The sequence below is a fragment of the Dermacentor andersoni genome, chromosome 7 (assembly GCF_023375885.2).
Source record: "Dermacentor andersoni chromosome 7, qqDerAnde1_hic_scaffold, whole genome shotgun sequence".
Taxonomy (NCBI): Eukaryota; Metazoa; Arthropoda; class Arachnida; order Ixodida; family Ixodidae; genus Dermacentor; species Dermacentor andersoni.
The window spans coordinates 10,154,046-10,180,067 of NC_092820.1; the positions used below are offsets into that span (position 1 = coordinate 10,154,046).

Consider the following 26,022-nt stretch of genomic DNA (forward strand, 5'->3'; position numbering starts at 1 on the left):
AACGCATGTATCGAAAACGTGCAGCTGTTGTGAGCGGTGGCTAGTGATAAATGAGGCTCTGTTAACGGTCACTGACATAACTGCAGGCATGATAGCTCTCTTGGCGACGGTCATTAATCGGCTGGTTTCGGCAGCCAAAATGCGCTCAGTGTCCACCTTACGTGTGTGAAGTTTTCTTTAAACACTCTTTAAAACATTTCTTGCCTTCTGACCATGATAAGACAACTTCGTATGCATGCTGAAAATCATTGCACCGCTTTTTGTGGCAACGTACTGCGCGTTTGCGAGCGATCTTTGGAGCTGTTCGAGCCACGGGAGTATTTTATTTTGGGGAATCGAAGGCGGTCCTACCCCCTATTTGTACGTTCGTGTGTGTGTTTGTATATGCGTGTTTACATAGTAGGTACATACAAAGTTTCGGTTGGTTGGAAGCCCACCCCCTCCGGCTGCACGAATGACTCGTTCGAGCGTAGCCTGTATTAAGAAGTGCCCTTTGCTAAACGCCTGCGAACAATTGGCGCTTGTAGCTCGCGACCACTAGAGAAAAAGGCGGAACACCGCGCGGCATTTGGCTCCTGCGTGCGCGAGGAGTGGCTTCGCTGCAGAGCTGGAGCACGACGGCGGACCTATGCGCAACTCTGCTCCCTGCGGGAGCATATACAGGAACACTAGCGTCACCTCTCCCTTCTAGCCACCATAATGCGGTAACCGTAATCACAGTGATGATAGTGAGAGCATTTTTCACGAATGGCCACTTAGTGGCGGCCTCTCGAACTGGTGTGCGGCTTCTTGCAGCCAGTTTCATAGCCAAGCCCGGCCAAGCCCAGCCGAAACTCATCAAAAGCCAAAATGGCAGTTGGAACGTGTTGCCTACTTTAGCCCAGGCGGGTGCGGGGTGCTAAGTTGCGACGTATCATGCGGGAACGTTTTCACAGCTACTACGTAACAGCGGGGTTCCTTATACATAGTATCCTATGGAAGCTATGCCGGGACCGGAGGAAAACGACGTAGCAGCCGGGAAAACGCAGCAGTGAGGAACGTAACAGCGGGGTTCTACTGTACTTCCTTATATGCTACTGTTGCTTTGAGATATTAACTATAAGAACTGTTTTTGTACAGGAGGTCCCGATACAACCTTTGACTATGGGACCTCCTTCTGTATACTAAATAGTGTAATGTAACCCAACTTCCAATAATAAATTCTGATTCTGAAATGAAAATTCGTAGAATTATTTGTGTCACTATGACAATCGTAAACAAGTTCTAAAGATCCAACACATCAGAATAAAATCATTAAACTTGGCAAGTAAGCCTAATCCACACAGGACATTTCTTGCTCTTCTTACCATTGGCCAAGTCACTATCATTGCCACCACCAGGGCCGCCCTCAGCGCTGAGTCCTAAAGAGGACAGGGTGTCGTTCCACCAAGCCTGGTTGACCGGGTCATTGGGGTCATAATTTGGAATGTCTGCAGCAATGCTGGCAGCATCTGAGAGCACTGGTGGTGCCGTTGAAGGCGCTGGTAACTCCACAACTGCAGCAGGCATCACCGGAGGCACGGCACCTGGCACAATAGGGGGCGCAGGCGAAGCCGGAAGCAGCGGCGGCGGAGACACAGGTGCTGGAGGGTGCTGCGCATTACATTTATCACACCTGAAATTTTCACAAAATAAAAAGCTGCAAATCCCAACCTATATCTCAATGTTCCAAGAATCCAACCTAACATTGTTGTTGCACAATCATTAACTCTTTCGTTACCGCAAGAAAATGGTTTTTTATGTCTCTGAAAAATATGATTTACAACTACTTCACTTCACTTTTATTTCCTTAAGGACCCCTCAATGGGGGTATTACATAAGGGGTGGGGTTTACAAATGTGCATTTTAATTGGTGGCCACATGAGTTCAATGAAGAATATTAGTATTAAGTTTATCAACAAACGTCGAACAGGTGATTTCGGTTATGTGACAGGGCAGGCCGTTCTAGTCGCTTGATGATCGGCAAAAGAAGGATGCAGAGAAGGTTGTAGTTCGGCTGCGTGGACGGGTTACTTGCAAGGAATGCCCTGTACGCAGGGAATGGCGAGGGGGTGGGGCCAGCAAATATGGTGCATGATGGAGCGAACTGTAATAGAACTTGTGAAAGAGGATTAACGAATCAATGCGACGCTGGGATGATAGAGTGTTTAAGGCGGACTGCGCTTTAAATAGTGATACGCTAGTGTTATAAGAATACGAAGAATGAATGAATCTTGCCGCACGATTCTGAATTCTTTCAAGTGCATTGATAAGGTAAGTTTTATGTGGTGACCAGATGGGGGATGCGTATTCAATTTTTGGACGTACGAGCGTCTTGAATGCTAGTAGTTTGACGTGTTGCGGTGCATGACGCAGATGGCGTTTTAGGAATCCCAGTGTTTGGTTAGCGGATGCAGTAGTGCGCGTTACATGAGCAGACCAGTCTAAGTCGTATGAAAGGGTGACGCCGAGGTATTTAAATGTGTCAAATAATATTCCAGCACACATTGCTGCATAGTATAAACTAGTGCGTAATGAAATGCTCTTTCCAAAGATATACATTGCCAAAAAAAAATGTTAAGTAAAACAAAAAAATTCTAGAAAGCGCAATTTTTGCTGCCTGTTGATAAAAACAATAAAAAACATATCTACAGAAAAATTATCAAAGAGAATTCAGAATATACATTTTCAAGGTAAATAACCCCGGAATAGTGTCTGAAAAGATAAATGCTCAGTACACCGCCGTTCATTGGATACAGAAGCTAAACTAAGACCAGTTAATCGCCCATGCCATGCGGTGAAGCAGTTTCAGGATTTTGTGAAGCATATGTGCCCTCCAAATTTTCCCACAACACATGCGGTTTTTGTTCAACTTCCTTGTAACACATTTTGCAGTTCTGCTTTTGGCATCTTCTGAGGATGGTCCGATGAGAAGTCCAAGGAACGTACTTCACCAGTTCGTCTAGAGTCATGTACCTTTTCCAGGACCGATCGCTTTCAGCGTAGCTGGGCAACTACAAGGTTATGCATCCAAGCATATCTGTTTGCATTTTTGCATGCTGTCTTTATCACCTCTGCAGAGAAGAACAGTAGAAAAAATCCCACACCGTTGTGAACTGTCTTGCACTGATCCGTAGTGCTGGGTCAAGATGTGCCACGGCCTTCTTGGCGTAAACGGTAGTTTCATTGCTGCCGATGGCAGCACATCGTAACCAAGTGAAGTATGCGCCCTGAAGATAATCAGTAGCTCTCAGGTCGTGGAAAAAGGTCAGCAGATAAGCACCCACAAGGAAGGAGACCGCTCAAGGCCGTAAAGGAAACTCCCCGGTGAACAGCTGCGGATGTCCCATGCTGACTCAAAACATTGTTGCCATCAGAGCTTGAATCCGTTTTGCTGTCGCCTTCGGAATCATAGCTCGAGTCATCATCACTAAATTGAAGTGCGGGTGCAGCATAGTTTTGATCACGACGCTTTTTTCGCGACACAACAACACAGGACGACGCCACAGGAGCGACTTTCAATAACTGTGCAGTGACACTGGCAGTGGCCCTTGCCGGGATTTTACGAGAGAAGTGTCACCAAAACTCTTGGAAATTGGCTGCAAAAGCAGGATCCGCATGTTGGACAGGCGGCAGACCTTCAGAAATACGCTTGGGCAGAATAACACGACTCAGACTCCAAACAAAAGCTCACTATTGAACGGGTGGCGTCATTTTCGGTTAATTATCACCGCTCAGCACTGCTGGACTTAGGTAAAGCCGGCGATATAATTTATTTCGTGACATGCTGGGAGTCATCTGATTACTAAACTTTGATGCTAGTGCGGTGTAATCGTAAGCGGCATGCTTTTTTCTCGAGCGTGGCAGAAGGTGACAGCCACGCTTCTTTTCGCCACGACATACGCACATTAGTTTGCAAGGTCTATCAAAAACCGCAACATCGCCGGAGTGCAAAAATTTTAACTGATTCTGAAAGTGCAGTGCCTGTACTTACTGCATTACCTTATATGGATAAGAAATGGCTCCAAGAAGTCGAAAATGGCGCTCTAAGGCATCGTTCACTGGCGATCGATTTGAATAGGCGTGGCAACAAAAGAGTTAACCCCCGCACTGCACTAGAGTGAACATTTTCATGTGCTCTTACTTTACTTCTCTCAGACACAGTAGCGAACAAGAACCAGCTGCAATTTATTTTCTTAAAGACCACTGAAAGCATCGAAGTTATGCTGCCCTGATGTGTTGCAGTGAAAAAGGTGCTTGCACTAGTTGACACCAACTGGTCCTGGTGTTGAAAACATGTTAGAAAATAAATAAGTCTTCATACTTCTTAATCTGTACTTTTAGACAACATTTTAATGCAAAACAAAATAAACACGATACATGAAAAAGAAACAGCACTACAAAGACGCGGACTAAAAGAAGAACATGTACGACGGACAGGCACTGTCTGTCGTATATGCTCTTTTAGTCCGCGTCTGCAACTAGTCCTAATTGCGTTAGAGCGTTCTCCCACCCAGTACAGACTGAGTTGTTGTTCTTGGATATTTGACGTGAAGCTTTCCACATCTATTAGTCACGCCTGTGCCTTTAGAAATTCTTACAGATACATCCTCTTTCCTTGCAGCACTTAAGCTTGCTTAGTCAATGTATCAAGCAGAAGCCATCATAAAATGTGATGTTAACATCGCACGATACCCTACACAAGAAACATGCGACTGCTTTTGCCTTACTTTGTTGACACTCCCCCTCAACCCCCCTTGCACTCTCACACTCTCTCTGTTAAGGTCCTCAATCATTTCTTGTAATTCGTCTGCACTGTAGCTGAATAGAACAATGTCATCGGCAAACCGAAGGTTGCCGAGATATTCACCGTCGATCCTTACTCCTTACAGCGCCAGTGTGTGTCGTGTCTTTCTTTTTGTGGATCGTCTTAGGTGTTTGTGCTCTAACGTTTAGTTCAGAATTATGTACCAACCATGCCCAAATGAAGTGTTACTGAAATTCCTTACTCCTAAGCCTTCCCAGTTTAATAGCGTGAATACTTCTTCAAGCGTGCAGTGAATAGCATTGGAGAGATTGTGTCTCCCTGTCTGACCCCTTTCTTTCTAGGTATCTTCCTGCTTTTCTTGTGTAGAATTAAGGAAGCTGTGGAACCTCTGTAGAGGTCAGTATAGAATTCTTCCGCTTCGGTTACTACATCTTCAAGATTTTTGATGATATTACCCTGCTTATCTTTCAGTGCATACATCTTGGTTTGTCCTATGCCAAGTTTCCTTCTCAATGATTTCAGGCTGCGTCCATTTTTTACAGCTTCTTCAGTCTTTTTCATGTTATAGTTTTGCATATCACTTATTTTCACCTTGTTGATCAGTTTTGACAGTTCCACGAATTCTATCTTATCTCTTGAGTAGGACACTTTCATTCTTTGTGGTTTTTTTATTAGGTCCTTAGTTACTTTGGGAGAGCTTGCCTACTGGTTGCCTTGGTGCCTTGCCTCCCACTTTAATTGCTGCCTCTGAAGCCAGCCTGGCTACAGTTTCATTAATTACCTCTAGGTCATCATCTCTCTGTTCAAGGCTGCATATTTGTTTGCAAGTACCAGCCTCATTTTGTCTGCTTTTACCTTTACTGCCTCTAGGTTGACCTGTTTCTTCTTGACCAAATTTACTCTTTCTCTCTTGAAATTGAGGTGAATCCTAGCCCTCACTAACCTATGATCACTGCACTCTACCCTACCTATCACTTCTACATTCTGCATTATGCTGGGATCAACAGAAAGTATGAAATCAAGTTCATTCCTTGTTTCACCATTAGGGCTTTTCCAGGTCAACTTTCTGTTGCTACGTTTCCTGAAAAAGGTGTTCATTATTCGAAGCTTATTTCTTTCTGCGAATTCTACCAGCATCTCTCCTCTAGCGTTCCTAGAATCGGCACCGCAGTTGCCAATTGCTTGTTCACCAGCCTGCTTTTACCCCTTTCTGCTGCAATTAGTAGTTATGACCCAGTAATCATGGCACAAAACATCATTGGCATGCGTGACAGGGTAATTATTTGGGGTCTTGTTGGTACCAACCAGTCCAAGTTTGGGTTTCAGAGAGCAACGAGATGGACCAAAGAAGGATGTAAACACAGCTGCGCATGTGAACACACATAACTGTGACGTGCGCACGCCAGTGCACGAGCTTCGTGTTGCTAGTCTGCTACTCCTGCACATGCTTTGCAATGTCTTCACCTTTATCGTCATCCTCATTTTCATCATCCATGGCAGCTATTTCCTGCAAGTGGGAGCTTTTTTCTTGGCGAGGGTGCAGTAGATACCTCTGCACGGAGCGCGACCTGCCTGAAGTGCCCGCAGGCAATTGTGACCAGTCTTGTTTCAAAGCTTAGACTACTAATTTCTCCGCCCAAAGCCCCACCCTGCCAGGTGGTGTTGCCGACTACAAAAATCATTCCGGGAAGTTTTGGGACAGACCCTGTAGAACACAAGAGCTTTTATTTGCATTTTATTTAATGCCATTTTCACTGGACCATTTCGACACTTTTTTGAGAACAAATTGAATGCGTCACTCACAGATTTACAAGGTTACATGACTTGAACCCAATCTGTGCATCATCTCCATACGCAGAATAAAACATGCTGAACAGTATTGCTAAACACTGTGGGGATACGCAACCCTCATGTGTCCCCTAACATGTTCTTCTCCCTGCATGGCTTCAGCCTCCTGTAATCTGGCTTCACTGCATGGCTTAACAGCGGTGGTTGGTGCGGTTGCATAGTAGTGTTGAGCTGCTAACACCACCTAATGGCAGGGTTAGTCGGGAGCGACAGGGCTCCACCTCTTTGGCTCGGGGTTGGCTAGGGGCGGGGACCCTCCGCACGTGCACTGATCCATGCTTCTGCAAGACGATCTTGCGAGGCCTACACCGGAGTGGACCAACATGATTGTCCAAACGTGCCACCGTTCGCATGACCGAAGATGCGAACGAACAGGCGTTGATGTCAAGCATGGGGCAAACATATTCACTCGCTATCCGGTAGCAGTGAGGCGGACTTCATAGATTTGTCGCATGCTCATCGGCATGCTTTCTGGATAGCAACTCGGTTAGCAGGCATTAGTCAATAAAAGGTGCAATAAATGCCCTTATGATTGTTTGCACTACTGTGTTGACACTCCCTTATCCCAAGAGTACTGGTGAGACCCCCAAAACACAAGGAGCTCATTTTTATGATAAGAAGTGTACAGCTGAGTACGCCTCCCTGCGGCACCCGTTTCTTGTGCAAATTGTATATACCTAATTAAAACGGAAGTGTGATTTGATAAGTAGCTTTCCATTAGGTTAAGAATTTTCCTGGGAACACCAATTTCTCAAAGATCTTGCAATATTCCATGCCGCCACATTGTATAATATGCTTTTTCCACATCGAGAATGACAGACACAAATAACTGTTTGTGTATAAAAGCACTGCAAATGTTTACTTCTATACGAACAAGTCTGTCTGTTGTAGAATGAGGTCCTCTCAAACCGCACTAATATGGATCGAGCAGTTTGTTTAATTCAAGAAAGTGTAAAAGCCTGCGATTTATCATTTTTTCATAAACTAAGCAGATAACCTGTTAATGCAAAGGAGTGCTAATTTTCCACTGAAGATGGATCTTAACCTTGTTTTGAAATGGGTACTACAATGGCTTCTCTCCATACAAGTGGAAAGTACCCAGTCACCCAAATAGTGTCAAAGTGAGACAGCAGTGCCATTTGAGCGTCAGAGTGAGCATGCCTTATCACCTCGTACATAATTTTGTTGGCTCCGGGAGTAGAGCTTTGAAAATTTATGGAAGCTCTGAACTCGGCAACACTAATGAACGGTTGTAAGGCTCATTTTCATTACACTTCCTGTTTAGTGGTCTGCTTTCTGCTAATTGTTTTTGCTTAAGGAATGACTCCGGAATAATGTTCAGAGCTACACAGGCTCAAAATGGTGTTGTAGGGTGTGAGTCCGGACCAAGGCAGGAGGCCTTACCTCCTGCCTTGGTCATCAACCAAAGGCAGGACGTAAGGGTGACGGCCAATTAATTTTGTCAGCCGTTTTCATACTTTTCCTTCTTGTACCTTGGAATTAATGCTGGTGACGTATTTTCCCCAGCTTTCTCTTTAAGCAATGCTCCGTGTTCGTCTCTCTAGGGAGTTTATATGTTTGAAATTGACAAGGTTTTCAGTTGTTGGAGACTGGCATAGCATGCCCAAGTCTTATTCTGTTTTTCTGAGCGTTCCTGCAATCCTTTTTCCACAAGGGCACTCGCCTTTCCTTTGGAGTCCCATTCATTTGTGGGTTGCGCTCTAATGCGGCGTCAAAGATAAAAGTGGTAAAATAAGAAACAGCTTCATTTATATTAAAATCATTAAGAGCGTTTAGAGGTACGTATGTCATTGCTTGTTGGTTGGTTAATTTGGGTTTAATGGCACAAAGACCATGCTGCGCCAATCACAAGACAAAAGGAAACGCAACGTTAGAGCAGGTAAACCTGCATTACATTATAGCTGGTGTAAATAACCCGTTTTCTCTAAAAAGTCGAACAGGTTAGTAAATGGTACTTGGGGGTCATCTCCCAGTAGTAGAGCAGGGTGTAATGGTATATGTAAATTATACAGGTTGTGTAAAAACCTTTGTCTCTGTGTATCAATGTGTGGACATGTTATTAGGATGTGTATGACTAAGAGGTTCAAGGCATTTTGCGCAAGTTGGCGGGTTTTCATTTCGAAGAAGGAAATTGTGCGTCAGATGCATGTGCCCATTCCGAAAAAAAAAAAACTAAGGGGTTTTACGTGCCAAAACCACTTTCTGATTATGAGGCACGCCGTAGTGGAGCCCTCTGGAAATTTCACCCACCTGAGGTTCTTTAACGTGCACCTAAATGTAAGTACATGGGTGTTTTCGCATTTCACCCCCATCAAAATGCGGCTGCCGTGGCCAGGATTCGATTGTCCAATCCGAAGTCGACGCACGATAACCTCACAGAATCGTTGCTGCTGACTGCATGACTTCATCTTGCCAATTACAGGTTTAATAAGATGTAGCTTGTTGCTTAAAGGGACCCTGAAACGCTTTTGACGATTTTGTACAAACGTGCTGAGTCATTCGAGTTGGTCCTTCTGATCATTAATTGACGCATCTAAGTGCTCCGCGTAAAGCGTGTAATTTATTATAAGGTTTTAAAAATGCACATCGCTGCCGATCGCAGCACACTACTCGGCGGAATTTTAAGCCGCCCCTACCCATATGACAAAAATCACCCATATGACGTCAATGGGGCGAGCTATCCGATTGGCTGACCAGGGCGCGTGATCGATAATTTTTTCAACTTTATGGTAAACAAATGATCTTCGTAATAGTTGGAACGTTAGTTTATTTGTTTTTATAAAAAGAAAGTAACATAAAGAGAATGCACAAGAAAAATTTTTCGGTACACTTAAGCACTTCCGGCACACAGCAAGTGTCGTCTGCTTGTGTTACAATGTACTCCATTTTGACGAGAACTCCGCGGTCAGATTCGGTCTCAGTCTTTTCGCGAGCACTATAATTCGACTTTGTTGCCTTGTGGACTGCAAACGTAGCGACTGGCAATATGTCAAGCTCCGACATCGTGTCCCTCTGCAAGGCAGCATATAAGCGAACTGGTTGCTGCGCATCGGACTGCCGCTATCCGATTGGCGCCAGGATTTGCGCGTTTGTGGCCGTCACTTTACACCGGAAGATTACTAACGCAATAGCGTTTCGCGAGTCCGGTATTAGGGCAAACGCAAGCGCAAGAGGACAAGGTCTGGCCGCTTGACTGTGCCGTAGCAGGATGAGCCATGAAATGAGCAGAAGGGCAAATGTGAATGGTCTGCACGGTGCATTCTTCTGCATTCTGCATTCTTCTTTGCTGCTGGTGTATATTTTTCGCAGGAGTGTAATCATCAACACGTTGTTTTTATAAATGTTGAAAATGTTTTTCACTTAGTTAGAGCAATATTAGGGCTTTGTTTGGTTGGTTAAGCGCTGCGCCAACAAGTGTCTGGACCGTGCAGACCGATCAGGTCGCTCACGTACGTCTATGCTAAGGTTCCTTCATCAGCTTGAGTTTAAGCCTCCAATCATTTGCCGAAATGACCAGCTTGCCTGTGGTTACCGGAACACGAGACACGTTCGGCGCTACGACAGAATGCTCGCAACGCACGCTGCTTCAATAGCTTTCGCTTGAGTTCGACGGCCAAGCGACTAGCGGAGAGGTCTCGCGCGGGCGGGGGCGGGCTCCAAACCAACCGGAAGTGGACGATGTGACTTCGCATCATGACGCAAACCAGTGAAGGCAGAGCTTAGCCCCGCTCGCTCGGCGAATGAGTTGAGGAGGAAAAGCATGGCTATGGAGAAGGGTAACTCCTAATCGCTTGTAGCTCCATTAATACGTAACGCTTCACTTAAATAGTGGTGCGAATGTGCTACTTAAGCTGTACCCTACGCGTCTACAAAATTTGTCCGAACCGTTTCAGGGGCCCTTTAAACAATGGTCCCATTCATATTGCTATTTTGACGTCAAGGCCTTTCAAATCGCACTGACACTGTCTTTATGTGGAAGTGTTGTATTATGTTTTTGTATGCTGCCGTTGATGAGCATTTATCCGCTGCTTCATTACCTGGCATCCCAACATGCCTTGGTACCCAGCAAAACCTAACTGACCTGTTATATTTGTTTGACATTATTGTGTTTAAAATATCTCCTAACAGGGGTTCACATTCAGATTTTACGTGTAGAGCCTTGAGTATGCTTAATAATTCTGTGTATATGACTGCGTTTTCATGTTTGTCAGTGATGATCTTTAGAACTACCATCCATATTGCGTATACTTCACCTGTGTATACAGAGGCATGGTGTGGTAATCGAATACTTGTTTCCCAATTTTCTGTTACTGCCCCTACACCCACGTGTTTTTTTCATTTTAGAGCCATCAGTATAAAATTTTATGTAATTTTTATATTTGTCATGAAGAGCATGAAATTCTTGTATAATGTGTTCATGTGGTGTGTCTCTTTTCTTTAAATGTGTTAGTGTCCCGTTGCATAACGGTGTGAAATCGCACCACGGGGGTAAACATTTTGGCTTTATGGCAACCTGGAGGACTTCGCGAGGGACGTCATAATCCCGACAATATTCCTCGTATCGTAGGATAAGTGGCCTAATCATGTTTGGTTTATTTGTATAGTGTATGCGTGAGCTACACTGTGTGACAATCTTGTAGCACATGTGTTGTGGTGAGGGCTGGATCCTGAGTATGTAGAAAAAAGTTCGTAGCACTCTGCGCTGCTGTAAAGGAGGCTCATTACAGTCAACGTATAAACTCTGGACAGGTGATGTTCTATAAGCCCCACTTCGTTTGTCATTGCCTTAAATTCTTCCCAGTCTGCAGAAGCAATTTTCTATCAAGGGGCATGTGGGGGAGGATCATGTTTTTTTGCAGGTTTAAGGCACACAGGAAAATTACCACTGCCATAAGGGTTCACAGCAACATTCCATTCTAAAAAGGGTACTAAGATCTGGGATGCTATGTTTAAGTTATATGGAACTGTATGTATTATTGCCTAGACCGTAATATGCTGTTTATTTCCTATTTCGCATGCAGATGCTTGACGAAAACAGGATGTGTTCCATTACTTGGCCTCTTGCATCGCATCGGGAATCTGCCCAATGTGTATTGTGTGCGTTGTAATTACCACACCAATACGTCAGGATCTGGCAGGACATCTATCAATCCCTCAAGTTCTATTTTTCAGAGCCCGCAAGAAGTGGTAACTAATTTTCCAAGCAGCAAGGGTTGAACCGACAAGCGATGCATTTAAATATTATTTCAAAACCAGACGAGGTGTCACGGTCCTTGCGGAAAATGGCAAATTTCGGCAGAAAGCCTGTGATTTTGATGTATCCTGCTTCTATGTACACTGGTAGTGTGCTTGCACAAAAGGTCAGAATGAGGTGTTTGGTTGGGATTTCTTTGTTGTCACGTCCGATTTTGATATGCTGTACGTTAGTTACATGCTGTTCTTTGCAGCCCTCAAGGAGCTCAGTTTCACTCAAATCAAGCAAGTCTTGTCCTGATATGACTCCTTGTGTGCTATTCAAGGAACAATGTGGCATAACAGACCGGGATGCCACCAAATGACAAAAGTTTGGTCAGATTGTCATTTTGCACTTTATCACAGACCTCGAGAAAAAAGTCACAACTGGCCAATTTTGTAGCTTTGAATCCAGGGCACAGCGTGTCGGTAAGGCATTTTGATACTAGAAAAGGAGATAGTGTTACGGTCTTGTCAGGGGATTCGCTGCGAATCACGTGGACGCATGGAAAAGCTTATTTTGTTTTTGTGACAAAGTTGAGCATGTAAGAGCATGATCGGGCAGTTGCGGGATTGATGCAGCCATAAAGATTTAACCAATTTCAGCAGCGGTGCCAGCCGCCTACTGTGCAGCCCAACAAAGGGACGTGACAATATTTGTGTAAAACAAGGCCTGCCAACACCAGCTACACACAACCATTATAACCAAGGCTGGTACTCCACACAACCCTTGCCACCCAGAAAAGATTGAAAGTGGGAGAGAAAGATGAAGATTGAAGAGGAGGACAGGAAAAGGCGACTGCTGATTTCCTCTAGGTGGGTCAGTCTGGAGGCACCATCTATGTGAAGCAGAGGCCAAAGAGGTGTGTTGCCTCAGTCGGGGTGCCTTAAAGGTCCAAACACCCAGCATCAGACCAACCAGTAGGATCCCCCTTTTCCTAGACACGACTGAGCTGTGCAGGGCTACACGCGGGAGGGTCCAACCCTCATGTGCTCGGGTTCGTGGTGCCACAACTACCATATGCCTGCTGACGCAGACGCCCCTGTAAAGTAGGTGAGACTGCACAATGCATTGAAGGGGCCTTGAACCACTTTTTATCGAAGTAGAGGAAGGCATTTGAAGTGAAATTAGGCTATTTCAGAAATATTTTGCAGCAGAAAGTACTGAAATGCGCTCGGCATAAGTGGAGTTAGTGGCAATTAAACACAGCCTTCGCTGTGCTCCCATTTCTTCTTCAATGCCTTGAGCTGCAAAGGGGTGTTCCCTACAACGCTCCGCCTCCTACATGCCACCATTGTGAACAGTTCAATTTTCATTTTGGATGTTAATGCAGATGCCACGACTTCTGCCTTTGGTGCCTACATTGCAATAAACATAAGACAAACGCTGTTGTCCCCAGCGAGCCGCAGTGCGCTTAGCCAGCGGGCTTGCGGTGGCACCCCATGGCAGCCGCGGTATCTAGGCTAGGTAGCTCACCAAAGCTTCAAGTCAGCTATTGGCTAATAGCAGCCGTCTAAGGGAATGACCAAATAAAGCATCCGATGACGAAATAAAGGATGCAGAAAAGAGTGAGGACAGGGCCTTCCGCTGAAAAGAGTGTTTGAGAGAAAGGTGACTTCGCAATCCACTTGAGAGCTCCACGCAGTGCATACGACAGCAAAACTTGGCTGAGATGTTCACAGCAGTTTATGCTATCCTTAAACTATCGTAAGAAGCCAAGAAACACTAACACTGAGGACAACATGGGGGAAATTACTAGTGCTTAATAAACAAAATAAATAAATGATAAATTAATGGAAATGGAAGTGGATAAAAAAACAACTTTTCGCAGGTGGGGAACCATTCCACAACCGTCACATATCGCATGCAATGCTCTACCAATTGAGCTACCACGGCGCCGTTTCCCCATCCACTTTCTTGGGTACTTATGTTTCCTAGTAGGACCCTGGGAGTGTTAGCCAGTGCCACCTTTCAGTGGTGGTGCTGACTAACAGAGGGATAACCTTGTTTGAGTGCTGTCCATTTGAATGACAAGCAGGAAGCTACGATTCCTAGAGTCTGAGCATGCTGCCGGTAAATGAGGCATATGATTTTCAATGAAACGTGTGGCCTAACCTTAATTTTTACTAGGTTTTTCCTGTCCTTCTTTAGAGGCCAGCAACTACATAACTGCTGCACGGCTTGCAATATTTTTAACTGAAAGTAGGGCTTATCCCGTGTAGTTATTAATCCGTTGTCCCTCTTGCGCTATCTCAGGTTTTGAGTCCATACCAACTAGCCTTATCGAAGAGTGTATCCGGACCATCACTAGGACATGCTAGTGATCATGTTGAGTGTATGCACAGTGGTACATGGCAGACAGAGCCACAGCAGATACACACGCAATGGCACAACTCGCTCATATGGTCTGCCAGAGCCAAGGGGCCATGGAATCACCAAGCCTCATCACACAAACTTGCATTGCAAGGCTCATGAAAAATACTGGCGCCATCCTTTGGAGATGACTGGCGACAGTAATGCAATTCGTAACCTTTCTCGTGATGGTTGTCTAAGTTGTGACATTTCATGATGATTATTGTGATCTTTCTCTGTCAGCAACTTTTGTTACATGTGAGCGGTACAGACCCCCACCGCGTAGACGTGGGCAGCGGCTTCAGCGGAGCAGCGCTTACGTTCTTTGAACTCCTGAGTAGTAAGCAGCTTATTTGTGCGAGGCACGGAAACAGTAGGAGGGCTCACCGAACGTGGCACACGAGGTGGTGTTCTGTATGAAGCATTTACTTGCTCCCTAATGAATAAATTGAGCTGCTGGTAAAAAGGAAGTGCTTATCAATAACAATTCTTTTCCCCACTTTTTATCTAATGGTTAGAAGATAGCAAATGATTCTAACCATTTCTTTTGCAGAATATCGACTTTCACAAGAACACAATTGAACTCATGCTCATTAAAAACGACCAATGACCAACCTACACTCAGCTTATCTACCACTTCTGACAAAGCGTGAACTAAAATCTTTTTTTTTTAGTATTAAGCTTAACAAGTTAGTCGGTGCCTATAGCGTCTCGGCCATTTAGCTTCGAAGAAACTATAGCTACATCCCAAACGTTTTGCTAGTAATTAATATTAGTCATATATTGTCATGTGGTGATATTCCACAGAATGAAAATGGAAATCATTCTACCACTGTTTAAGAATGGATCTCAAAGCAAGGTTGGAAATTATAGGGCCAATTTTAATTTTACTTTGCTTGACACAAATTATAGATAAGCATATGTGAATGACTATGAATAGCCTCCTTTATATTCACAATAGACTGTCACTGCAGCAATATGGGTTTATAAAAGGCAAAGGCACTCAGACACTTCTAAATTATTTTTAAGGCTTCCCAAATTTCTATCTAGAAGATACCCCAGTAGTGTTCAATTTGTTTCTTTACATCAGCAAAGCATTTGATGTGTCTGTCACGACTTACTGTTAACGAAGCGTTTCACGATCACACTCGATGGTTCGGTTGTGCCAAGAAAATTCCATTTTAAACGTTCAGACTTTTCCAGGTTCTCGATGGCTTTCACAGAAGAATTCGATTACTAAAAAAACCTCAGGAGACAGCTACTGTTTCTCCAACACTATTTGTCTCACGTCTAAAAAATTGGGTGAACCAGAATAAACAAAACATGGGCTTCAGCTTACACTAACAGGAGAAAAGTCCAAGTACAGTATACAGTATTTATTTGCATAATGAACGCACTCGCACAATGAATGCACCCCCAAATTTTTTTTTTCCTCGCATAGTGAATGTTCCACCAACCTTGCTACTGTGCAGTCTCACTATCGAACGGCCGTGCTCTAGTTTTTCAGAGAGACTACAATCTGACTCTCACACATGCATTTAAAGCAAGCGCACTTAATGCCTAACGCAACCTTTCTGCCAGTGCAAAGGCACCTCGCAGGTTCGAGAGAGAAAAACATGCAACTAGCTCTCTGCAACATATGCAAGTTTACTTACTTTATGCTGACGTATTAGGAGAGCGCGCGTGTGGGATGCCTGGCCAGGCGCAGCGCACGGGAGAGTCTAAAGCCAAGACTACACGTACACTTGCGGATGCATGCAAGCTTGCGTGTACATGCCTTGCCCCTGCCGCATCTCGCAAGGAAGTGTGTTTTGCATCAACAAAGATGCGCAACAGCGCGCACGCTCACTGGGCTCACTCACAGACACCTTGGAAGACGCCACATCGTACTTTGTTATTGACAGTGTTCCAAAATGCTTCGATATCTGTAAAAGATATATGGAAGTCATATATAGTCAGCGTTTAATTGTGACACGCATACTGCACCATGGTGGGTATGGAATCTTAACTAGATTCTTATGTGCTGTGATTTTGCATCTATGCTTTTATTATTCACATGAGCTACCACTGGAAAGTGTAGATCCACGCATGAAAAACCTGTAATCGGCTGGTCTTAGCTCCCTTGGGTGGCGCTAAAGTGTTGCCTTCGAGAAATGTATTGTCTGGGAAATAAGCTCCTTGATTACATTTTCGTGAATGAAGACATCGTAAAATAAAATATATATTTGAGAAGCCCGTCATAAGTATACAAGCATCGGGAACGAGAGCGAACAAATGGAAACCCTGCAGAAGGCGTCTGAACACCGCCTGAACTGCAGCAGACGACAGGCGCGAGTCCGTGCCCTGACGTCAGGCAAGCGGCGCTCACAGCGCCCCTCTAGGTCGTTCTCGGGCCTAATAGGCCTATAACTACTGGGTGAGGATGGGTCCTTGCCCTCGAGAATAGGAATTACAATTGGTTCTTTCCAGGTGGGCGGAATGTAGCCGGCAGAGAACATGGAGTTAGAGAGTGGCAGTTGTGCTCTGTGGGTTTCAGGGTGCAACTGCTTGATCATTTCATATAGTATTCTGTCATTTCCTCGGGCGGACCTGTTACAACAATTCAGTGAAGCCTGAAACTCCGCCATGCTAAATGGACAATTGTATTTTTCACTGGCTGCGCCTTTCCAACCCAGAGGCTGTCGCTCTGCTTGTCGCTAGTATCTTAGAAATGTATATGTGTAATGGGATGTACTGGAAATGTGCTAGAAATGGGCTCCTAGACAATGAGCCTGGTTCTCTAGAGTGTCTGCTTGTGTATTTACTAATGGAAGAGAATAAGTTTCACTGCCTTTTATTTTGTTTACCCTGTTCCAGGCTTTTCTTTTGTCTGTATAAGAATTAATACTGGAGATGTATTCGGGCCAACTTTCCCTTTAGCACATCGGCATATTCTTCTACCTTCAGATTTTATTTTATTAAAGCTGATAAGGTTTTCTGTAGTGGGAGAGTCACGGAGATGATTCCAAGCCTTATTTTGTTTCTTTTGCGCTTCCTTACATTCATCATTCTACCAGGGAACATGTTGTTTCAAAGGCGATGCAACTGTTTGCAGGATATATATCGGTGCTACGTCAACAATAAATGCTGTTGAATATGACACTGCATCGTCAATACTAAGCATATGAATGTCATCCCAGGTCAAATATGTCATCTCTCTGTATCACTGCCAGTCAGTTGACTCAACTTTCCACTGGGGCACATGTGGAGAGCATTCGTACCGTTTTGTTAATTTTATAACAATAGGGAAATGGTCACTCCCGTATAGATTCTTTAGCACCCTCAACTTAGCACGACTGTACTTGATGAAATGGTTAAATCTATAGATGAAAATGCCTTGCTTGTGACAGTGTAAAAAGTTGGTTCTTTCACATTTAGCAAACATGCACATGTCCTTATGAGAAAATTTTCAATCAGACACCCGCTGGCATCACAACAAGTTACCCCACAAGGCATCTTGAGAATTCAGGTCACCAATGACAATGTAGGTCTTCGAAAGTTGTTCAATAAAGCTTTCAAATTCTGTTCTGGAGAGTTGACAGCTGGGCAGGATGTATAAAGAAGTAATTAGCAGCTTACTAAAAAGCACTGCTTTGACTGCAACTGCCTCAAGAGGCATTTCCAGCTCTAAATACTGGCAAGCACCACCCTTATCAACTATTACGGCGACAGCGTCGTTGTGGTAAATGGCGTATCGCCGCAGAAAGTTTCTGTGTAGAAATGAGGTGTGTCTCTTGCACACACAGCACTATTGGATTAAATTTGTGTAGGAGTTGATTTATGTCATCCAGATTGTGGAGTATACCTCTGGCGTTCCAATGTATAATTTGTGTAGCCATACTGGAGGCGTTTTGGATTGTACATTGAGAGGGGTGGTAGTTCAAGTTAGCGCACGCACGACATTTTTCCAGGCCCCGTGATACAGGATTTTTCTTTTTTCCTGGTGAACTCCACAGAGCTATGCTGTTCCTTCAGTGTCTGGGACACCGGAGGAGTGCTGGTTGCATCCATTGCCTCTTCAGAGGCAGTCGATGACGACCGCTTGGCAGGCACACTTTTGAGTTCTTTCGGGCCTGTCTGCATGCGCAGTGACCCTGGGACTGGCAGGCCCAGAAGTCAGAGCCCTTTGTGGCAGGAGGCAGAACAGCACTGGCTGTTCCTGCTATAGGGGCTGATGGCGGAACCACCATCACGTTCCGTGTGAGTCGGGCGGCCGCGGGAGAATGTGGTGTTGCCCCCTCCCCTCCTCGGTGCATCACATCCCTGTAAGGCGGATTCGACTGACTGTGAGCAGAAAACCTCTTGCGCACTTTAGGGAATGAAATGTTTATTTTGACCTTGAGTTCAATCATTTAATTTTTTTCTTTCTTCCATGATGGGCATGATTGTGAGTACGTGGGTTGCAGAAGTACTGTTGTCTAAGATGTCTTTAGATGCACATTTTGCACAAGTAGCATGCCCTCAGCAGCTTTAAAACCCATGCCCAAAACGCTGACACTTGAAGCATCGGCGCAAATTGGGAATGTACGGCCGTATGCGAAGTTTACAACATTCAGTCTATTGAACCAGGGGGTTCACTTGTTCCAAACGTAATTATTACATGCTTTGTTGGAACTTCCTTGTCGTCGCGGCTTAACTTAATTCGTTCCACCTTTACCACGTTTTGGTCTTGCCATCCATCCAGCAGCTCGCTTTCACCGAGTTAAAGGAGGTCATCAACAGAAATGACACCACGCAGTGTTCAGTGACCGGCGGGGGCCCACAGAGACAGGAATGTCACCAAACGCGTCAAGTTTTGTCAGTTCGTTGTATTGAAGCTTGTCACGCACTTTCATAAGAAGGTCACCGTTTCCCATCTTAGTTATACTTTGTCACCAGAGCTGATTGCTTCAGACATTTTGCGACAACAAATGGGGATATTGCATGGACTGTCTTGCTTCCATGTTGACTATGTATTGGGTACTTGGGAAATGTTTCTCTTGGTTTCATGAAGAAGTTCAAGGTTTCAACAGTTTGCCCCTTCTTCAGGAAGTGATCAGGGCATGGGGGGAAACTGGAAGCCATATGGAGCACTACTCTATTCAGACGGAATGCCTGTTGGCCACCTCAGAACCCAACCTGGGGATGTCATAGGATGAGAAATATTCAATTCTGCGTGCGCCAGTGGTACGTTCCTACTATAACCCAATATATATATATATATATGTATTTATTTATTTAAAAATACCTTACAGGCTTCAAAGTGAGACATTGAGTGTAAGGGGGGCAGTACATAGAAAATACATAGAATACAACTATAAACCGTATCTGTTTACAACCTACAACCGCAAGTACAACTGCTATATATATACCCAAGACTGGATATATTACACATGGTTAACCCTTGCCACCCAGAAAATAGGAAGTTAAAAGAAGTGAATAGAAGACAGGAAAGATGAAAAAGCAGCAGAAAAAGCGAACAGATTCAAGGGGGGGACAAGAAAAGGCAACCACTGATTTCCTCAAGGTGGGTCAGTCTGGAGGTGCCGTCTATGTGGAGCAGATGCCAAAGAGGTGTGTTGCCTCCGCCGGGGGGCCTTATAGGTCCGAACACCTGGCATCGACTTAACCCCTAGGATCCCCCTTTACCCAGACACGGCTAAGCCATGCACGGCTACATGTGGGAAGGTCCAACCCTCATGTGTTGCTGGTATGTGGTGTTGCAACACACCAAACGCCTGCTGACACAAACACCCCTGCAGGGGCTCTACGCAAGTAGTAACATGAAGGCACCATCAGCATAAATTCAAACACAAACCATTCAGAGACTACTACAATGTGTTATTTAATTTCCAGTTTAGGTAAAACTGGGAACATGAGTTGAAAAATTCAGAAATTTTGAAGTGTACTAATGTATTTTCTGCTGTTATTTTGTCACACATTTTCACTCAGTCATTACAGCAGCCTGTTCTTCCACACAACTGGTGTGTGGAAAAGGTGATTCCAGTTCACAAATCAGGTAACACACACTTACCCAGCAATTACAGGCCTATCTCACTAACAAGCATTTCAAGTAAAATTTTCGAGCATATAATATATTCACATTTGGCTGAGTTTATAGAATCAAACTCCATTTTCAACCCCTGTCAATGTGGTTTCCGTAAGTTCTTTTACTGTGAAACACAGCTCTTATCATTTACTAACGATCTCTTTGCAATTTCTGATCTAGGTACCGACATTGACTGCGTATTTCTTGATTTTTCCAAAGCCTTTGACTCTGTGATCCATGATTTACTTCTGCTTAAGCTGACTGAATGTAACTTGGACATAAATGTACTCGAGTGGATCAAAAATTTTCTTTCTAACCGGATGCAGTTTCTAAACGTTAATAACTATAATTCTCGGTTTTCTAATGTACTAGCAAGTGTTCCTCAAGGCTCAGTCCTGGGTCCACTTCTCTTTCTAATCTATATTAACGATCTTCCTAACTGCATTCTTTCTTCTTCCATAAAGCTTTTTGCGGATGACTGTGTTCATTACCCTAAAATTACTAATCCTTCCGATTCACAAGAGCGGCAGGACGACCTTAACCCCGTAACTGAGTGGTGTTCTAATTGGTGCATGCAACTAAATTCAAATAAATGCAAGGCCATGCAAATATCTCGTAACACTGCCACGCACACATACTTTATTAATGGTGGACCTGTGACGTCACTTACCTCTTACAAAGGAGGACAAAGTTGTGTGTTAAATGTGTGTGTCCAATCCGAAGTCGACACAGGATCACCTCATAGAATCGTTGCTGGTGAGTGCACGACTTCCACTCACCAATTATGGGTTTAGTAAGATGCAGCTTGCTGCTTAAGCAATGGTCCCATTCCTGTTGCCATTTTGACTTCAAGGCCTTCCTAATAGCCGTGATACTATCCCGATATGGAAGCGACGTGTTTGTTATCTATTTGCGCGCTGCCATTGATGCACACCTATCCGCTGCTTCATTACCCGGTATACCAACATGGCTTGGTACCCAGCAAAACCTAATTGACCAGCTGTATCTGTTTAATGTTACCATGTTTAAAATATCCGCTATCAGGGGATATTTTCAGCACCAGAAACATTTATTTATTTTTATTTATATTGTTACGGTGGAAAAGAGGACAAGGTCGTCGATGGTAAAGACGACGAAGTGGCAACAGCCTCTCGGGATTCTCGGCTGCTGTTTATGTGTGCCTTGTAAATACATCTTGATAATAGTTTTATACCCGTGACATCTGGTGGCGGTGCGGGATACGCGTCTTCGCCACGGAGCTCCGCAGCAGACATCTCACCCAGCCTGGGACCATGCTTCCAGTGGAAGGCACCGCATCTGCAGCTGCAATGGCGACTACGCATACCCAGTACGTTGCTCTACCTCAGCCGCAAGACCCCGGCAAGTTCACTGGCCTCGATGGTGTTGACGTTGAAGAATGGTTGAAGATGTATGAGCGTGTCAGCAAGGTGAGCAGGTGGGATCAGACCATAATGCTGGCCAACGTCGTGTTCTATCTCGACGGAACACCACGAATGTGGTTATACACATACGAGGAAGAGCTAACCAGCTGGGACTTGTTCAAAGAAAAGCTGTCCGACTTTTTGGCAATCAGACCGGTCGACAACTAGCCGCCAAGCAACAACTCGCCATGCATGCCCAAACTGCTACCTAGACGTATGTCTCCTACATTCACGATCTTCTAGTGCTCTGTCATAAAATCGACACGTCCGTGCCAGAGACCGACAAGATTGGGCACATTATCAAAGGCATCACAGACGATGCATTCAACCTCCTGGTCTTTAGAAACTTGTCGACACCATCATTAAGGAATGCCGCCGCTTCGAGCAGGCGAAGAGTCGCCACATATGCAATCAGTATACGTGGCTTCCAAATACTGCAGCGACCTCTTCCTGTACCGACCCCACCGACCAATCTAGTTCTTCACCACCAAGCGAAAATGTGACCTGAATTGAACGCCGTGAACTCGAAGCAACGTTTCCTGCCTAGCCTCAACAGACGCTGCTGAGGCAACAAGAACCCCATGAACAAGAACACTGCTGAGGCAATATTGCTCATCCAGTCTGTGGTTCGCCAGGAAATCGCTAATATGGGTCTTCCCAGCGCCTGCTCCTTGAGTCGCCCTGACACCCACCCTGCTCCTATGCCTCGGTCCTATCGCAGTCCATCTCACAGCGTCCATTATTCATACACTACCAGGAATCCATCGGACTGGCATACACCTGACAGGCTCTTTCTGCTGCGGCCGAATAGGTCCCGTTTCCCATCACTGCCGGAGCCGTTGGCCGTCCCCTCGTCGAAACTCCTTCCAGAATGCAAGTCCGCCCTGAAGTTCCTCACCCTGTCGCATCTACAACGCTTCCGACGCTGCTACCTCGACTCGCCGCTATGCTCGCTCGACCTCGCCTCAACGTCGCCAGCCACGTCCGCCCCAGCTTCACCGCTTGCCGTCGCCAACCTACCCAGGACCGTCCCAGCAGGAAAACTAGGCAATGCAACACTTCTAGGTGGTGCTGCAATGTGGGATTTGCTGCAAAATCCTCCTTTGACGCTGCTCAAGAGAAATAACCTCCTTGATGCCCAAGTTGATGGCACACCCGTCACAGCCCTCATAGATACCGGAGCACACATATCGATTATGACCAGCCACCTATACCGCCATTTAAAGAAAATTGTTACGCCTGCTGTTAATTGGTTCGTACGAATCGCCGATGATAGCACGGTGACCGTGGTCGGAATGTGTACTGCACGTGTGAGCATTTCCGGCCACCATACTGTCGTTCTTTTCACTGTGCTTGACCAATGCCCCCATGAACTCATTCTAGGCCTAGACTTCCTCTCCACCCATTCAGCGCTCACCAATGGAATGTACCAATGGAATGTACTTTAAGTACTGTGCGTCTTGACCTGCCTCGGACCACCACGCCTTCTGTTGGCTTTGGTCCTTAAAAGATCCCACAGGGAGGCTTGGACGATGGGCTTTGTGGCTACAAGAGTATTCCTATGCGGTGGTGTATAGGTCTGGTCGCCTACACAAGGACGCCGACTGTTTGTCCCGTTACCCTGTACACACGCCCGCCAATGCCGACATGGACGCTTCCGCAAGTGTTCTTTCCATTTCCCAGCTTTTGGACATGGCCAACGAGCAACAGCATGACACTGCATTGAGGACCCTCATTGACCGAATAGAGTCTGCTCCTACTGATCCATCATTACGGTGGTTCGTTCTCAACGACGGGATATTGTACCGATGCAGTTTTCATCCTGACAGTCCTCCCCTTCTCCTTGTCGTTCCTCAACACCTTCACTCAACCGTGCTTCAGGAGCTTTATGACGCCCCAAGTGCCAGACACCTTGGCTTTGCTCGCACTGACGACCACTTGCGCAGCGCTTCTACTGGCCCGGCCTCGCACGCTCCGTACGTCGCTATGTAGCTGCTTGCAAGTCCTGTCAACATCGCAAAAAGCTAGGTGCCTTCCAGGTGTATGCCAGGTGCCTTAATCATGTTTTGAGATGCACATAAAAAGGGGCGCCAGCTCTGCCACTTCTTTCATTGTGAACAAGGCTCCCGTGGGGGAGCCGAAACGTAAATAACTATTTTAAACCATTTTTGGTCGGTGTCCAGACCTCATCCTTTTAAGTATGCATCATCCCGACCAGACGGGCTTCCGTCATACTCTCGACTTCATCCATTTGCGACAGGCGTACGGCCAGCAAGTTATCACTGAAATTCGCCGGTTCGTCTCACTGACTACGCGCATTCTGGCATTCAACGGGCATCTGACGTTCAACCTTGCCTGCAAGTCCCACCGCTTGATCCCGCGCTCGCTACGTCTTCACAGACCCGTGTCGACGAGATTTGGACTAAGTGTGGTTTCCAAGGCAGAACGGCATCTGTTGCAAGCGAGGTTCATGGATTGCAGGGACCAAGTACGAAGACTTAAGAATGATGCTTTCTTTTCTCGGCGGCGTCTCAAGGATCACTGCCCAGAAGAGGTGACACGCATACAACTGCATGCAAATTTTCAAGCCAATCTTCGCACTCAGAAAGATGAGCAATGCCACGACAGGAAATTAGAAAGGCTGAAGCAGTGCCGCACAGCACGTCCGCCAAATGCCCTCAAAAACTCTGTGTACAACTTGTCCTCGTACCAGCCTGACGGCTACGAAATGGCAGTTTTAAGTCTCGGTCTCAACTTCAACACGGGACCTGCAACGGACACGAAGAAAGTAATATGCGCCGCTGAGCGCGCTGTGAACTTGGTCGACCAATCCCGCCGTGACGAGGCTCGCACACGCGTTGTAAACGTATTGTCGAAGTTGCACGCCCAACCCACCGTGGACACCTTGTGCAAGCAAGAATGTGATGCCGTCAAGAGGCTGCAGGAGAATCGGGATATTGTCGTACTTCCCGCCGACAAGGGGAACGCTACCGTCCTTCTAGACAGGAGTAAATACATCGAAAAAATGTGCTTGCTATTGAGTGACGTTCACACGTACGCCAGCGTCGCAAGAGACCCGACACCCAAGCTTCAGAGGGGCCTGCAGAAACTGCTCGTCGACGTCTTCCGTATGGTGCCGCCTCAGCACAAGCAGTTGTACTACAGACTGCTTTGCCACAATGGATCTGCTCCAGCAATATACGGCCTACCGAAAGTGCACAAGCCCATTGTGGACTTCACACGTTTGCCGCTCCACGAGCTGTCAAATTTTCTTCACAGAATCATTTCGCCACTCGGAAAACGTGCAACGCACATACGCAACACGTACGACTTCATTGACAAGGTTAAAGGGACAAGTGTCCACCCCGACGAAGTCTTAGTTTCTTTTGACGTGGTCTCACTGTTTACAAGCGTACCAATAGACATGGCCATGGAAGTTTGCGTCGCTGCCCTTGACAAAGACCCGACGTTGCCTGACAGATCCCCCATCGATGTGCATGGCCTAGGTAGGCTACTAAAATTTTGCCTATCAAATACGTATTTCACGTTCCAGAAGAAATTTTATCGGCAAGTACCCGGAGCAGCAATGGGTGCGTCGATTTCGGTCACAGTAGCTAACCTAACAATGGAGGCTATCGAAGCTCAAGCGTTGTCCTCGTTTACACCGGCACCTAAAGTCTTCCTCAGATATGTCGACGACTGTTTCAGTATTTTGCAAAGGAAAAACCTTGACCCTTTCACGGCTCACCTAAACAATATACAAGCAGCAATCAAGTTCACCGTTGAAGTGGAATCTGAAGGGCAACTGCCGTTCCTGGACACCCTTGTGCAGCGAGAAGGGCCAAACCAGTTATTCAAGGTGTTTAGGAAGCACACTCACACGGGCCGCTACCTAAACTACAAATCGGTGCACCCTGCTTTGCAAAAGAGGTCTGTTGGCAGCTCTCTTCTTCGTCGGGCAAAAAACGTGTGCACAACAGCGGAAGACCGCATGGCGGACAATGCACTTGTGCGGAGGGAATTAATGGCTTGCGGGTACCCTGAGTACGCCATTGACTCAGTAGGGCGCGAGCTTGCTCGCACAGTACCCACCCAGCCTGGACCCCCCAAAAGACGGGCTTCGATTCCGTACGTCCCCGGCATAAGCGAGACTCTTGCACGCGTCCTGCGGTCATATGACGTGCAGGCTGTGCACGTTCCCTCCTGGAAACTTAGACACGAGCTCGTGCATGTGAAAGACCCTTTGGAAAAGGACAAGTTCCCAGGCGTGGTA

At 45.8% G+C, this 26,022-nt stretch overlaps 1 protein-coding gene across 2 annotated transcripts in view; it reads right to left on the reverse strand.

Moving 5' to 3' along the window:
* LOC126535580 (egl nine homolog 1-like) overlaps positions 1–26,022 on the reverse strand; it is a 158,696-nt gene that overhangs the window by 129,335 nt on the left and 3,339 nt on the right. For both annotated transcript variants that reach the window (XM_050182403.3, XM_050182401.3), the window contains exon 2: positions 1,347–1,632. In XM_050182403.3, coding sequence (XP_050038360.1) covers positions 1,347–1,632 — 286 coding nt within the window. The remainder of the gene's footprint in view (positions 1–1,346; positions 1,633–26,022) is intronic.